Here is a 17,175-nt window from a genome sequence, read left to right as displayed (position 1 = left end):
TTTTAGAATGCTAAAGTGAAGCTTCACCTTGCGTAATTCTAGTAAATTTTATACATATACATACATACACACATATATATATTTATTTATTTTACACACACATACATATATATATATATAGATATACATATACACATATATATGTGTATATACACACACACACACACACACACACACACACACACACACACACTAAATGAGCAAACCATGGTAAAGGGAAGAAAAAATGGTGAAATATGTGAGAACTTAGTTCAAAAATCTTGCAAATTCAAAAATTTGACTATTATTTCCGGTTTGCTTCTTTACAAGGAGGGGAACTCAGTTCCTTAATAAAAGAGATATTCCTAACAATGCTTTACCTTATATAATCCTAGTTAAACTCAACCTAATGATTTTATCATTTTCTTATTGTTTCAGAAAGCGACCATGACCCTTTCACTTGTTTTCAACGATCTTGTGCAATTATGTAGCACTCATCCTTTTAGCAACGTAAAAGAGACACATTCCAAAAAAATAGTAGTAAGCTTGATACTTATTTTTTCCTCAATCTTGAGACTAACCAAACAAAACTCTTCATTTACTTTAGCTTTGCATCTTTCCCTCATTATAATCATGTCAAGCTCTCTCTCCACTCACTTTCAATCTCCAATTTTCAAGCTTCTTATGGACTACAATTTTCACATCCAAATGCCAAACAAGCTCTACAAGGGCTTTTTTGGACAAGTACTTTATAGCACGAGGGATCGTTTGTGGATAATCTATATGTGCATGGAATTTGCAACAAACTAGCATAAGATAGTTGGTCAAATATCACTTATGTGAGCGGAACAACAGAACTTGAACATGCCTTTTGCATGCACATGCCTTCTCTTTTCGATGTCCATAGGCTGTCATAGATGGGCAAGGTGGTCCAGCAAGCTAACTCTGCCCACTACGGGTGGATACCTCAATCCACCAATCGCTTTTTACGATCTCATCTGCATACATTTGGACAAAAGTGTGTGACACAATGTGTTCCACAAGCCTCACTAATCCTACAAATACTAGGGGGACTCGGCTCTTATTATTATATTTCAAAAAGGTGGGCAACTTGACTTTTGCACAAAAGTCAAAGAACAAGGAGTTTGAAGATAGATATGTGTGCACTCGCTTACACACACACACTTACATGTGCACACACACATTTCAACAAGTTTTTGACATTTTCCAATGTGAGAAATAAGCTCTTTTATCATCATTTTTCACTATTGGGTTCAACATCATGAGCTACTACTCAAGAGAGAGCTCTCTTGCCCCCAACGGCACCTAACTAGATATGCACCCCCTCCTTTGCAAAAGCTCAATTTGCAATGCTGGAATTATAATGAGAATTTGTCTATAACTTCTTTTCTTGAGAGCCCCCCGTCCCCGCCCCCCCCCCCCCCCCCCCCCCCCCCCCCCCCCCCCCCCCCCCCCTTTTTTTGGTTTATAAGTGACACGAGGTGTCACTCGAGGGATCGACGATGGGGAGCGCGATCGGCAGAGCGGAGGGCTTTAGGCCGTTGGATCGACGCGCCTAGAGAGAGCAAATTTTTATATAGTTAAAGGCGCATTGCTTGCATGGAGGCGCGTTAGGCGAGATGGTTGAGGTCTACGAGTGGGTGGAAAGGGGTCACGAGCTCGAGGCGGGAGTGGGACAGGCGGCACGCTTTTTTTTTCCCAACCAGCTGAGATCCAACGGTGGGATGCACTCGGGCCGTTGATCCCTCGAGTGCACCCCGTGCGCTTTATCCAAGGGGGGGGGTTCTTCTACAGATAAGAGACGGAGAGAATAAGAGGAAGGTGCTCCCTTGTACACGAGCTGAAACAGCCTCGGCCGAAAGGCAATGGCAAGTGCTAACAACAAAGGCACGCTACATTGAATAGCGCACTGCACAGCGAATAAGACATACGATCTGAAGAGTTGTATAATAAGATGAGTTAGCTTTGTGATGGTTTCGGTAGATGGCAATGGCAATCTTAAGCTTTCTGTGCATAGTGAGTGTATTGTACCTCGCAGGAGCTGGGCGTGATGTAGCAGCGGCAGTTGAGAGTAGCATTCTTGCGCCAGACGTGAGCACCTGCCTGGCCCCCCTCTTTGTGCCCAAGGAGGAGTTGCAATCGGGTTTGAACTGCTGCCCACCGCCGGCCGGCTATGCACCCAGGCTCTTCAGCCCAAGCCCAAATTCCACATCCCCCTTGAGAGTGCGCAGGCCTGCACATGCAGCCGACCAGGCTTACGCCAATAGGCTCGCCCGTGCCTACACCCTCATGCGAGCCCTTCCTCCAGATGATCCTCGCTCCTTCATTCAGCAGGCCAACATCCATTGCGCCTACTGCAACTCCATCTACACCCAGCGCAACTCCACGCAACGCTTCCAGGTGCACGGCTGCTGGCTCTTCTACCCCTTCCACCGCTGGTACGTCTACTTCCACGAGCGCATGCTTGCCAAGCTGCTGCATGACAATGGAGAAGATGAAGGCCTTCCCCCCTTCGCTTTACCCTTCTGGAACTACGACCACCCCAATGGCAGCAGCATCCCATGGTTGTTTGCCGAGATCCCCGCGCTGCAAGACCCCCTGCGCAACCCGCTGCACGCCCCTCCCGCCATTCTCTCACTCGACACCAACCCTAGCTCTGACGATGTCCCTCCCGAGATCCAGCTCCGGGAAAACGCCCACACCATGTACCGGACAATGATCCAAGAGGCTGGCTCGCAGGAGAAGTTTTTCGGCAAGCCCTACAGGCACGGTGACAGTGCCTATCCCGGCCCCGCCTCGGCAGAGGATGAGCCCCATGGCACCGTCCATGAGTGGACTGGGGACTACACCCAGGTCGGCTGGAAGGACATGGGTGCCCTCTACGCCAGTGGGCGTGACCCCATCTTCTATTCGCACCACACACAGATCGACAGGATGTGGGAGGTGTGGTGCTCCTTTGATGGGAACCATAACCTGCGTGACGAAGACTTCCTAAACACAGAGTTTGTCTTCTATGACGAGAATGCAGAGTTGGTAAGGGTGCGAGCAGGGGATGCGCTCGACACAAAGGCACTCGGCTATGTGTATCAGGACCTAGACTTGCCATGGAAGGACTCAGTCCCAGTCAGGCTAAGTCGAGGGGTTGCGACGCTCACCCCAAACGACACCATCTGCATGCTAGCGAGCCCGATTGACAAGCCGTGCTCTGTCCTGCTGCAAAGGGACCCTAGCTGGCCTGCCCCTAATTCTAGTACTAGCACAACAGAGTATCTGGTTATCAATGGCACTACGTGGCCGGAAGGGTTCCAGAGCTTCTTCACCATCTACCTGAACCTCCCATCTGCCAACAATGGCACTACGATGGGGTGTCCTGAGTATGTGGGCTGCCACAGAGCCGTGGATCAGGTCCGCCTGTTCAACTTCGCTGCCAACACCAGGCCCTCCATCTCCATCGACATCACCTCCCGCATCCGTGACCTCAGTCTGACGCATCAGGACTATGTGGTTGTCACGCTCGTGCCCAAGTTCGGCTCCACAAATGGTCCCTCGGCCCCGGCTACCATCTCTGGGTCGATTGCCATCCAATACCGATGATTGACAACTCTAACATGACGTGATGGGTCATGTAAGTGTGAATTGTAATATTTGATTCAGAGTGTGTTTAGTAAAAAGACTCTTGAGAGTATGCAAGAGGCCATGAGATAATGAGGTGGCTCTCAGGGTAACGATTGTTTTAACACTTCCCAGGCTGTCATGAAGGCGATCCATGTGAGCATAGATGATTGAAGTGCCGACAAAAAGGGCACCAACTATCCATCCCTTCAAAATCACAAGTTCTGTCAATCACAATGGGATGGCTAGCGAGCACATGTCGATCGGTAAACCCTTCTGAATGATCTCTGTTACGACTTTAAATGCAATAAAATCCAAGAGCATGGGAGTTTTATGTCAAAAAAGAAGCCATTTCTGTACATCTACATTTTAAAATCAGCCTCACAATTTGTCAAAGAATAAAGATTGGCTAGTGCTACATAGCATGAGGCATCCTCCAAGTCCAGCTCAAGTAGATACTTTGATATAAGTCCACCCCTACAAATGTCCAACTGCACTTTTGCTGCGCCAAGCAAAGTCATATAGGACACACTCGTGGGTTGCAAGGGAACTTCATTAAGCAAACACTCTGCCTCCTCTAGCTGGCCACTCCTCCCGAAGAGATCAACCAGACAATCAAAGTGCTTTATGCTTGGTCTCCAAAAATAATGACGATCAAATTCGACCAAGCAAGTACGGCCCTCCTCGGCAAGGCCCCCATGACTACATGCACAAAGCATACTACTGAAGGTATATTCATTTGGAATTGTTCTTTCCTGTAGCATCAGATTAAAGAGTTGGAGTGCTTCCATGCCATGCCCATGCTGTGCCAGGCCTGCAATCATGATATTGAAAGTAAGAACATCTCGGCCTTCCATTTTCGTGAACTCTATTTGGGCATAATTCATGCATCCACACTTGTTGTACATGTTTATCAACGCATTTTCAAGAATAATATCTGGCTTTGTAACGTTGTAAAGAATCTGGGAGTGAATTACCTTGCCTTCTGTTAATGCTGCCTCATCAGCACATGCCGTAAGGACATTCACATACACCCCACTATCTGCATGCACACCTTCGATCTGCATTTGATGAAACAGCTGAAGAACAACCTCACTTTGTTTCTGTTCAGCGCTGGCTGAGATGATGGCTGTCCATGATATTGCATCATGTTGTACTATGCTGCTAAAAACAAAGAGTGCCTCCTCCAGATTACTGCAGTTGCGATACATGTTGAAAAGAGAGGTTGCAACACTTATATCCGATCTATAATCGCTTTTAATGATGCGTGCATGCGCAAACTTGCCAACTGCAAGAGTGCCTTTGGCTGCACACGCATCAAGTATCCCTATGCACGTAATTTCATCCGGAATTACTGCTTCTTGCAGCATCTGGCCCCAAATTTGAAGCACCTCCTTGGTATCTCTATGATCTGCGCAAGCCGTCATAAATCCATTAAAGATAGCGACATCTCGAGCGAGAGTCCCACGAAATACACAGTGAAACTCATCTATGCAGCAACATTTACTATACATACTCAATAATGCAGAGACAAGTGGCCCATCTGAATCTAATTGGAAATAAATTATCGATGTGTGCACACAGTAGCCTTCCACTGATGCCGCAATACTGGCATATAGCGAAAGCAGTATTAAATACGTCACCTTGTCTGGTGTAATTCCTTCCTCTAGCATTTGTACAAACAAATGGCATGCATGCACCCTGTAACCTTGTTGCTCACATGCTCCTAGCATGGCATTCCAAGCCAACACATTTCGATCCCTAACCTTCTCAAATAGTCTCTGTGCAGACTCTAAACTAACACTTACACAAGCGGATAAACCGCTTGTGAGAGTAACCTTGTCTGGAGACACACCAGCTATTTGCATTTGCTGAATAAGATCCAGTACAGCATTCCCACCAAGCTCGTTTTGAGCATACAATGTGATCATGGCATTCCATGCAACTAAATCCTTCTTGACCATATTATTGAACAGCTCACGAGCACTCTCTAAGCTGCCACACCTCCCATACATACCAAAAAGTGCTGTTCCTACTATTACATCTGTGTCAAACGCACAGCAACTAACATAAACGTGTATAAATTTTCCTCTGCTTAAATCTGAAAGTCCTGTAAATGAACAAAGAATAGTCCGGAATGTGACCTTGTCAGGTAGCGAACCTTCCTCCTGCATTTGAAGAAAAAGTTGAAGCACATTATCTTTGTGATATTGATGTGCATGCACAGCAATGAAAGCGTTCCATGAGACAACATTACGCTCACTCATCCTGTCAAACAAGACACTTACCATTTCCAAATCATTGCACTTGCCATACATGCTCATGAAAGTGGTTAGTACAAATGCGTCGGATTCATATTCAGTGCAGCTGACATTCGCGTGAAACTTCTTGCCAGTAAATAAACTAGCAGAAGAATCGCACGCATCCACAACAGCGAGGAAGGTGACTCTGTTTGGCACAAAACCCTGCTGCATCATGTGTTCAAAAAGCTGAAAAGCTGACGTTCCTTGCCCTTGCTGTGCATGCACAGCAATCAGGGCGTTAAATGCTACCAGGTCAGGTTCTCGCAGTTTCTCAAACGTCATCGCTGCAGTCTTTGTGCTGCTACAATGCCCATATAAATTAATAAGTGCAGTCCCCACTATCACATCCTCTTCAAGCTCTGTGCATGCAAATCCAGCATGCAATGACTTACCTTCAAAGACATTGCGGAGTCCTGCATATGCAGAAAAGGTGTTGACAAACGAATACTTATCCCGGAGGACACTTTCGAGCAGCATACGACGGCATAACTCACCCGCCTTCAACCACATCCCAAGCTTTGCATTCACACCCATCATGATATTCCAAGAGTAGACATTTTTCTCTTGCATATGTACAAACACAGCATTTGCATCGTCTAGGGCGATGCACTGGCCATACATTTGCACGAGGAGGCTCAAGAGATGGGTGTTGCCACAAAAGGGGGTGTCCATGACGATGAGGGCATAAAGCAGGTGGCCATGGGGGAGAGCCTTGGCAAGCCCACATTTTTGCACTAAAGCTGTGTATGTGAATAGATCTGTCGGGTACTCTGAGGGATGGAAAGCGTGCTCTATGGAGACGGCTACTGCTGTTGATGAGCATGTCGATGCGGACAGAAGAGGAGAAGAGCGCAGGACTGCCTTCCGCGAAAATCCTGGCGTTGGTGAGAGAATAGAACTAGTTCCTGCAAGCACCTTTTCTGTCTTGGCACCCCATCTCATTCGAAATTTGTAGAACTTGCAGTCCCTCAAGAGGAATTAACTGTCATCCTCCTCTCATCATCAGAAAAGAGTATCTTGGTTGAAAGACAGTTATATTTTTAAAATGACGCTATGTTCAGACAGGACAGAAGCAGGGAAGCCTAAAGTTTAGAGAGGATGGAAGCACAAGGTGTTCATCTTTTGTGGCTTGCTTCATGTCCCTTTCTCTGCCCCCCTTTCTCCATAGTAATGTAGCTTAGTCTCCCCCCAATGAGGATGGAAGGAATAAAGCTAGTGCGTTAGTAGGTGGATGAGCGGCCCTATACCCAACAACCTCCCACTTAAAGGCCAATGTAACTTTAAGCAAGTTATAAACATATAGGCTAAGGTATCTACGGTTTGAATCTCTATCCATACCCATAAACAATCAACATTGTGCAAACTTCTCAAGAGCGATGAATATTGAACTACTAGTGAATGGTTTAAAATAGCCTATTGTAGTTATACCGCGGTCTACATTCCTTGCACAATTTGCATCCATGTAGTCAATTAAACATGCGTCCTTTCAAAGCAAGCACACAACTCTTCTATACCATTCAAATATCTCATCACACCTTCCGTTGTCTCCTAATGCGTCTTGCCAGGATTCACCATAAATCTACTAACAACTCTCACTGCAAATGTAATGTCGTGTCGAGTCCCAATTAGGGCATACATCAAGGAACCAATGGCATATGCATAAGGAATCTAAGCCATCTCACCTTCATTCTCATCACATTTGAAACAATCCTCTTGGCTAAGTTTCACATGTGGAGGCAATGAAGTAGATAACGGCTTCCCCTCTTCCACATTGAAACGCATGTACTCTTTTTGTGGCAAAGAAAGATCCTTTTTTGACATGTCCCACGTAGTGCGCATAACAAGAGTACGGTTTGCTTCACCCAAATCCTTCATGTCAAAGTTCTTATGTAACTTCGCCTTCAATGCATTTACTTAAGATTGTTCTTCCTAGCAATGATCATATCATCCACATATAGGATCAAGAATTGAGATAAAAAGACTACCATTTGTAGTTTTCTTTGTATAGAGGCAATGATCAATTTCGCTCTGCCTCTACCCTTGACACTTCACAAAAGCATCAAACTTATGATACCATTCACATGGTGCCTCCTTCAAACCATAAAGCTTCTCTTAAGCTTGCACACCAACTTCTCTTTGCCATCTTCAACAAGACCCTCTAGTCGTTGCATGTAAGTGTTCTCATAAAAAGCACCATGTAAGAACATTGTTTTAACATCCATTTAAACTATCCCCATGTCCTTTTGGCAACGAAGCAAGTACTATCTGCAAGGTAGTCATTTTGACAACTAGTAAAAATAAATCATCAAAATGTATGCATTGTTTTTGTTTGAAACTTTTGGCAATCAATCTAGCCTTGCTTCCTATCATTGACTGTGATCTTCAACTTGTAGACACACTTACACAGCAAAGTATTTTTCCCTTTTGACAAAGGTACTAAGTACCAAGCCTTATTCTTCTTCAAAGAATCCATCTCTAATTTCATAGCACTCTTCTACTCAAGCTTGCCATCCCATAGCATAGACCCATCATAGCAAGACTGCTCACCACAATCCATTGAGATACTTTAATATGCGTTCAACACAAATGTCTTAGGCGCTCTGGAAACCTTTGTTGACCTTCTCAAGCAGTCGGCTTTGCATAAGGAATCAAGTGTCCCGTTGGCATCTTGACACCACTTGATGTACTACCACTACTCTCTACATAGTCAACTCTACTGAGGGCATCATTTTTCAAACTTTCTTTACTCCATGGCGCATGGACAACCTCTTGTCTTTGTTCATGGACATGTGGCATAACATCTTGAAACCAAGCTTTCCTCGCCGTCGCAATTTTGTTGAGAGGATTTTGTGAATTTTTTTCTCATTGATTACATTCTCTAGAGAAACTACATCCCACATGCTATAATTGGGTTCACCACTGTCTTCATAGCGAACAAAAATGCACTTTGTAGACTTCGGCTCTATCTGCTTTCTAAGCTATTTAGGCATATGAAGAAATGACTCACAACTAAAGACCTACAAATGATCATATGATAGCTTTTGTTCACTCCATGCTTCTTCTGAAATGCCATCATCAAGTGTCTTATTCAATGATCACATAAATTACAGTCTTTAGAGATTCAATCCAAAATCCATATGACAACTTCACGAAAGTCATTGGAGACATACTCTCCAGCATTATCAATCCTTGAGCAGCCAAGCTTCGTGGCTAATTGGTTTTGAACGAATGAATCTATCTTTACTTTATGATCTTAGGCATCATCTTTTTATGGTTTAGTGGATACATCTAAACCTTGTGATTTGCATCATCTATAAAAGTGACAAAATATGTAGAGCCACAGTAGTGATTCAGTAGGCAGAAGCCCACACACATCTGAACAGACTATTTATTTAACAGACTGTAACCAGCATATCTGGCATACCATACACAAAATGCTCACAAATTTCAAAATTTGAAATGTGATGAGAAGAGGTAAGACTTAAATGAGATAGAGCTTTCATTCCATTTTGATTCAAATGTTCTAGTTGACTATGCCATTGTTAAAGAATCTAGTATTTTCTTACGAACAAACACAATTCAATTATGAAAGGGAAGCTTTCCTCTAAGAGGAGGAGAACTTTAGATTGTGTCAGATTGATTTCATTGTACCATTTTCAAACATTAGAACATGAAATCATGCACATAATTTGAAGAGAATTACAAAATTAAGACTGGCAACTTATTGAGGGCCGGATTTTCTTGGAGTCGGGCCCCCCTCCACGTTCCCCCCTCCAAAAGGACTTTGTATTATAATTCTCTCAAAGAGAGCCTTGATTACAATACAAGATTGTACTCTAGTGGATATTTCCTCTAACCAAAAAGATAATGAGCTTCATGATTCCATGGTGTAACCCTCCTTCCCAAGCCTTAAACATCCCATTAGGGAGAAAGAATTGCGGAGAAAGAGGTAGATGAGTGTGACGAGAGGTATTTCTTAAGCAAAGAAACAATAATTTCTAGTATGTTTAGTCCATGGCAAAGCTTAAGCATAGCTAGAATAATAGAGAAGGGGAAGAAGAAGAAGATGATGAGCTCACTTGCTTGGATTTGCATCCATAGCCAAGCTCTTGTGTAAGAAAACCCACCTTTGAGCTCCCATGTAAGAGGGAGTTTGAGAACACTTGCTTAGCCACTCTTGGACACTTGAGAATGAAAGAAAAAAATGAGAAAGGGTGAGAAAATCCGACGAGCGCCTTCTCTTTTTGCTCCACTTGCCAAAAGTTCTCAAATGGAATACTTGTTACAAGGACCAATAAGAAGTAAACATTCAAAAATGCAACAAGTGCATACTTTGACAGTTGCCCCTCCTTGCTATCTTGAAAAGAAATAGTCCCCCCTTTTCTTTTGACTTGTCTTTGGGAAGGGTGTACTTACTCACACGCACACACACACCAATTTTCACAAAGCAAGTGCAAGCTACTTTGGGCATGTGGCCTATCCAAACTTGGAAGAGAAGGTATGGAGTCAACTTACCAAAAATGGTGGAGCTGATCTAACCTAAGACTTTTAATTTTCCCTTGCATTAATTAAAAACCATAGATTTATCTTTAGATTTACCGGCTCGGGTGCAAAACCTTTGCACTATCCTATGGAGGCTTTATGAAGCCGATCCGGCTAGAGCCTAGTTTCTAGTTTAGAACTTGTTAATTTAGAATGGACTCTGGTAAAGGTTAGATTGACCCTTGGACTGCAGAACTTCACTTCCTTTGTAAAATCTTAGCTCAGAGATTTGGATGTACCACGAAGCTGGTCCCAAAACCCGCTAATATTATTAAAATTAACACAGCTATTTTTTATTTTTAGACTTATAATTGCTCTAGGTAACTCCTTCGTCCGTACCTTTGATCAAGGCCCACTCGGGATAAATTCATCCTTCCTTAATCTGTACCTTTGACCTGGATAACTAAACAACAATTATCCTTGCTCTTTTATAGACTACTCTCCTTTAGCCCCAAGCCTTTGACCGAGCTTGTTTGTATGCACTTTGATCTACTTCACCTATTCTCTTTTATTTTCCTCGGACTTAAATGGCTATCATGAAAAATACTTTTAGAAAGGCAAAAGCTAATTTTCATGACAGCCATAAAGAGGTATTTGGCTACTCGTCTGTTTATAACATGATCTTTGATTGTGGACATGCATAAAGTATAAAGAGTACCACACTTATTTGCTCTATCCAAAACCAAAGATCCTCTCTGAATCTTCCAATTGCTATGATCAAAGCAAGTATGATAGCCACAATTGTCTAACCGCATATAGTAGAAATCAAACTGTCTATATGACTAGGCATGTGTTCCACATTCTTAAGCACAAACTATGAACTATTTGCAAGCACCAAAAAATTTACAAGAAAAATCTTTGCATAAATATACACATCCACTTATTCTCTCGTCATACGTAGTGAACCTTTCTCTTTGAGGAGTAAAAGGATGCGCTAGAATCCAAAATCCATCTTGGATGAATGAGCCATCCTTACTTGTCAAGAAACATGCATTTAGAGAAGAGTCAAATAGAATCCACCATCACTAGTGATGGCATTTATTTCCAGTAGCTTGGCTCTTTTCTTGTCATCCTCATGCTTCTCCTACTTCTTCTCTTTTTCCCACTTATATCAACTTTCCTGGATGTGACTCCTCTTCCTACAATGAAAAACTTCAATGTTCTATTATCTCAAACTAATTGCGATTGTCCATGCAATTTATTGCACTAAAATTTATTTCTCCCTTGATTGACATTGAGGAAGGCACTTCGCTTGCCTTGATCCACTAACTTCCATTTAATCTCTTTAGAAAGCAAGCACCCAATTACATCATCAAATTTTAGGGTGCCATTAGGTGGCGTAGAATTATTGAAAATAGAAACATTTGTGTCCCATGATTATGGTAATGAGGATGACAAATATATAGCTTTCACTTCCTCATCCAAGTTGAAATTTTGGGCTTATAAGTGGCTAAAAATTTAAGTGAGAAGCAAAAAGTTCTTTCATCCTCCAATCAAAGGATTCCTTGATAAGTTAAATATCACTAAGAAATTACTATAAATAAGGTAAACCTTATTTGTAGTAGGTTCTTTCTCATAAGTGCTACATAGCTTTGTCCTTATGTTCAATGATGGCAGACTTTGTCAATGCATCTAACTTAATCCAATCCTTACCGAACATGGTAGCATAAATAACAAACCAAACAAGAGCTTTAACTGCTTCTTTTGGACATCTTAGAATTTTTCTTATCCATAAAGAAAAATGCTACCATCAAAATTACTTATATTGTAAAGCTCATTGTTTGATGGGGAAGCTGCCCACCAACTCATTTTTATTGGAAAAATCTTCTTGAAATTTTTGATAGAAAATTGAAGCTTTGGGTTTGTGAAGGTTTGTAACATTAGAAGTTCAAGAGTTCTAGCTACGTGCAAACCTAGAAGATTACGTTCAGGCACGCAAGGTAGTGGCGGGGTGTCATAGTAAAGTATTTGAGTTTGAGGTTCCTCTCTCTCTCTCTCTCTCTCTCTCTCTCTCTCTCTCTCTCTCTCTCTCTCTCTCTCTCTCTCTCTCTCTCTCTCACACACACACACACACACACACACACACAAAAATAAGAGTCATTGAAATTGCAATCTCAATGTGCAATCTAAAGAGAGGAGGGGGAGGCTAAAGGGAAGGAGGTAAGCAAATCTTTACTCCAATTGCAGGTTAATATGCATGATTGTGGCAACCAGATACATAGGAGCCCAATGGCATCCATGAACAATGACCAAGTGGCCGCAACTATGATATGAGTCGTGGAAACTACACTAAATTGCCACTAATGTTGCATGTGGAAGGTTATTTAGCCTTATTAAATACAAAATAGTCAAAATCTTTTGAAGGTGGCAACTACACTAAAATGCCTCTAATGTTGCATGTAGAAGGTTATTTAGCTTTATCAAATAGAAAATAGTCAAAATATTCTGAAGAAATCAATTTTTTTAAAAAATAGAGCCATTAGGAAAGTAGGTGCCACTAGAAGACTATGAAAGACTCTTGGAAATTTTTTTATCAAAGTTCTGATAGTTGATGGACAATATCTTAGCAAAAACATGCTAGACAAAAACACATAAACCAATAGTCAAAACTATGGAAAATTTTGATAAAGTTTTGGCACTAAATAGACACTATGTTAACCCAAAACTGTGATGAAAGATGCATAAATTAAGTAGAAAACTGTAGCAAAGATTTTTTAAAGAATTGACAAGATTTTGGCAATATTTTGACTTCAAACGCAAATCATGCCATCCATAAATAGCGATGATTATGAGCTGGACCTCGTGTGTAGGAAAGTGTCATACCGTATCTGAGGAACAAGGCTAATGAAGAGGAGCTAGATCACAAACTAGATGAGCTGTTGGATAGGGTGTTTATACATCCCGGTGTAAGTCCTTTTGTTGATACTATTCTATTGGTCCATATGAAAGATGGCTCATTGAGGTTATGTGTGGATTCAAGCACCCTCAATAAGATGACGGTCACAAATATGTTTTCTATGGCTTGCATCAAGTAAATCCTAGAGTGTTTCAACGGGAAAAATGTATTTTCAATGATTAACTTGAAGAGTGGCTATTACCATGTGACTCGATTACGAAGGGAGACATCTATAAGATAGAAAAAACTTTCAGATCCTAGAGTGGCCACTGTTTAGGATGCATAGTTCACACAAGAGTTCATTGGTTTCAACTGCTACCAATAATCAACCTCAATGTTTTGATTGTCACTCTTATGCCTTCTCATGACTCTAGAATTCTTTAAGACATATCCCTCAAGCTCCAATTTAGGTGGTTTTTTAAATAATTACTCAATTTAAGTGGGTTCATCAATAATTCCTCAATTTAGGTGGTTTCTTATGGAGGATTTTCTTTTACCACAGCGGGTCCCCATTTGTCCATATTATAAGTATTTACGACCTTAAGGTATGTCAGCCGACTGCCAAGCCACACCATAGCGATGCTAGCAAAGCGAGAACCACAAACATAAAATGTCGATCCGTGAGATGTAGATCTCTCGAAAACCCAAGTCCAATGTGCTCTTACCTAGATTGGTCTCAGACGTGTGTCAAACATCCAAAGCCACTTTCCTTACCGGCAAGCTTAACCCGATGAATTTGTAAAGCTACGATGCTCCGAATGCAACGACACTTGCTACCTAGAATGTGCAAAGTATCCTCAACATCCCCATGTGCTCAAAAGTCATTTCTGACACTTGGGCAAAATCGCACCAAAGATAAATATCCTATTTTGGGCAGGTCACTTTCAACCTCCGAAGCACTCTATAGCTTTCTTAAAACGTGCTCTATCTATTCCTATGGTCAAAAATGCGTGTATTGTGCGTAGGGAATGAAAATAACTCGTAGAGAGGCACAACTAAAAACACAACTTCATCACGTAAAATTTACGTAGAAAGGAAGAGCTTTCACAACCTACGAGCGTGTTGGTATGCTCAAAATTACAATGCAACATCGTACGAGGGAGACACGAACAATTGAAAACATAGAAAGCTCACAATATTGTACTGCAACATACACTCGCTTTCATTTTATCCAAAAAATTAGGTCAAAAGTTACAAAAATTGGCTTTTATACCTTAGCCAAGTTTTAAGAAATGGATTCCTAGCTGATTGGGATCAATGATAAGGCTTAGGAACTGCATTAAGTTATAACTTTGGAAGCCCCCCAGTCCCTTTACACTCTTTGACAATTAATAATAATACAACAACTTTGGACTTTTACAAGATTTCTCATCAATAATGAGGTTTTGATACAATCAATAGGGATGAAAAATAAGGGTGTTGTTCTTTTGATGCTTCTGTTACCTGAGCAGTTAACATTCCCCCTCTCCTTGACTATGTTGTCCGCAACACAGCTACTTAGGGTGCTAAGTAGTGGTCAGGCTTTCTGCCTTCTGTCGTCTTTACGTGTTGATACTTGAGGAAGTTCTTTGTCTTCTGTAGACATGAAGTGCATGGTGATTTTGTTCTTTTGCTCAATGATTGAATAGCTAACAAAACGAGCTCGCAGATTTGTGATGATTGGACCAAAGATTTTGCTTATGTAGGTGAAGAAGCCCGTATAGAATGCTTCTTCAAAGGTCTACATGTAGTAGGAGGGTAAGAACATTACCCTGGCATAGAAGCCATGGAGCACTTCCTCCGAAGGTTGCCCTAACAAATATAGCATAGACCTTTATTGCCTTCGAGGAAGGACATCCTGGCACCTTCCATCTCGTCTTGGTAGGCAGGTGAGTAGCATCTTTGAGATCTTGACCAACATAATGCAATGTCATGTCCGCTTCCATGGAGGGAAATTAAGTAGAGGGATGCATATTAAGCTTCTTTGAAGGCTATGTGTTTATTGCTCAGTGATCAGCACTTGATAACACGCTAGCCTAATGCTAAATGTATGCCAGATACGGCTTTAAAGGGCCAAAAACTACCTCGTTAATGGTAAAAGAGAGTATGTTTGAAGTGATTATAAATGGGAGTTTATGGATTAGAATTGCATTACTTGAAGTGCTCCACAGGCCTGTCTTTACGGCTCCTTGATTGGAGCTATGTGAGAAAGTTATGCCAGTTTTAAGGTGAGCGTTTTGCAGATTTGTACCAGATTGGGCATTTACTGGCAAAGAATCAAGCCTGAAGTGAGTGCATGGGCATGAAGTGCTCATCATCTAGAGCACGTTGGTCTTATCAGATCGGCAATTAGAGTTCTGGTTGCCAAGTTATTGTCAGTTGAAGTTGCACTAGGACCAATTTTATACCAGCTTGATTGCCTCCATCAATGTTCCATCTGGTGTTTTTGGAAGATCTTCTAGGTGTGCAAAGGTAGTACACAGCATATGGGGCTAACAAGAAGTGACAGCTCTCCGTTCTGGCTCTCGAGCGCCAAGTTATGACCTATGGAAGTTTGGGGCAATAGCCCGAGGGATGGATATAGATAGCTTTTTCCACTTTTGACGATGTCAATTGACGGCCTTAGAAAAGTCCAAAGACAATGGAGTTTTTACAACTCGGAGTTGGCAAAGAGAGATTTTTGATGGATTTCATGGCTAGACCACTGGATCTTGGAGCACCAGGTTGCAAGGATCTAAAGGGGGTGAAAAATTTGAGTTTAATGAGGTTTTTGACACTCACAAAAGGGGGGAGATTATAGGAGACTGCCACATGTCCGATAATTAATCCACATAAAGGTAAAAATGGGAAAAAATTTATTCTATATATGTTGCAACGTGAGATCTCCTTAGGCATCACAAGGGAAAGCCTCCCCCTTGAAGTTCTCAAGCATGGCCATGGTGGTACCCCTGCGGGCGCTGCCATGGGCGGCGTCTGTGGGGTAGATGGCAGTGTACATTGCTGCACAAGCGTTCCTTGCTATTGGTTTCCATCAAAGGTAGCATCCAAAGTCACTGCAGGTTGATGACATGGCGGCCTCGTAGGGCCAATTGCCACGTCAAACACTTTTGAAGGAAAGGGTGACCTCCCACTAGCGATATTGCTAGTGCTAGGGGAGGATCCCTTCCCGCGGTGCGCTTAGGAGCAATGAGAGAGAGAGAGAGAGAGAGAGAGAGAGAGAGAGAGAGAGAGAGAGAGAGAGAGAGAGAGAGAGAGAGAGAGAGAGAGAGAGAGAGAGAGAGAGAGAGAAATTCCACTCGTCTAAAAGAGGTAGTTTCACATGCAAAGATCAGGGAGTCAAGTGGACAAGCGTTCGACGCTCAGGGGACTTGCTAAATATAGACAATGGGCTCTATAAAATCCAATTTTTTGCATTTTTTTAGGGTCGAAGTTTGTTTTTCTTTCTGGGAAGGCAATCACAAAGCGAATTTTGGAGCAAGAAGAGCAGGAGGAAGAGAATTTTGGAAGGCAAATACAACGGTGGTGAGAGGAGAACTTCATCATCACCATAGAGATCACAGCGAGCTCTCCATCTTCTTCTACTTCTTTTACATAGTTTCTTAAGTTGTTTCTCTATTACCAGTATTAAGTCGGGTTAACCCATTGTGAGGGAGCTTAAACTCCTTAATCTACAGCGAATTTACATTACGATGATGTTAACGGTGCCTCTTTGGCAATCGAGCGTCATATCTTGTTTGCGTTAGCAAATCTATTTATTTTTGTACTTTGATTCATTTCAAAGAATATATTAGTCTATTGTACAGTGAGGTGCTTCTTCTTCCCCTCTCTTTTCCCACAGCTAGT

At 42.2% G+C, this 17,175-nt stretch overlaps 2 protein-coding genes across 5 annotated transcripts; one reads left to right on the top strand and one right to left on the bottom strand.

Moving 5' to 3' along the window:
* The first annotated feature begins 1,822 nt into the window (after positions 1-1,822).
* LOC147426769 (polyphenol oxidase, chloroplastic-like) lies at positions 1,823-3,959 on the top strand. The gene is made up of 2 exons (XM_086498418.1): positions 1,823-3,625; positions 3,748-3,959. The coding sequence occupies exon 1, from the start codon at positions 1,984-1,986 to the stop codon at positions 3,592-3,594; it is 1,611 nt and encodes a 536-aa protein (XP_086354544.1). The 5' UTR covers positions 1,823-1,983; the 3' UTR covers positions 3,595-3,625; positions 3,748-3,959.
* On the bottom strand, positions 3,629-7,062 carry LOC147426768 (pentatricopeptide repeat-containing protein At3g09040, mitochondrial-like). Of its 4 annotated transcripts, none has more exons than XM_086498414.1 (2): positions 5,901-7,058; positions 3,629-5,780 (listed from the first exon to the last, which is right to left on the bottom strand). In XM_086498414.1, exons 1-2 carry the CDS (start codon positions 6,855-6,857, stop codon positions 3,975-3,977), a joined length of 2,763 nt encoding a protein of 920 aa, XP_086354540.1. In that variant the 5' UTR covers positions 6,858-7,058; the 3' UTR covers positions 3,629-3,974. The 4 variants fall into 4 exon arrangements, with proteins under 4 accessions (XP_086354540.1, XP_086354542.1, XP_086354543.1 ...); XM_086498416.1 differs by having other exon boundaries at positions 3,629-6,213; positions 6,308-6,445; XM_086498417.1 differs by having other exon boundaries at positions 3,629-6,216; positions 6,308-6,430.
* Between the last annotated feature and the right edge of the window lie 10,113 nt (positions 7,063-17,175).

The sequence above is a fragment of the Adiantum capillus-veneris genome, chromosome 24, assembly GCF_014529385.1.
Source record: "Adiantum capillus-veneris isolate H3 chromosome 24, ASM1452938v2, whole genome shotgun sequence".
Taxonomy (NCBI): Eukaryota; Viridiplantae; Streptophyta; class Polypodiopsida; order Polypodiales; family Pteridaceae; genus Adiantum; species Adiantum capillus-veneris.
Note: the sequence above shows the minus strand (reverse complement) of the source record. Positions and strands in the feature narration are given on the sequence as shown.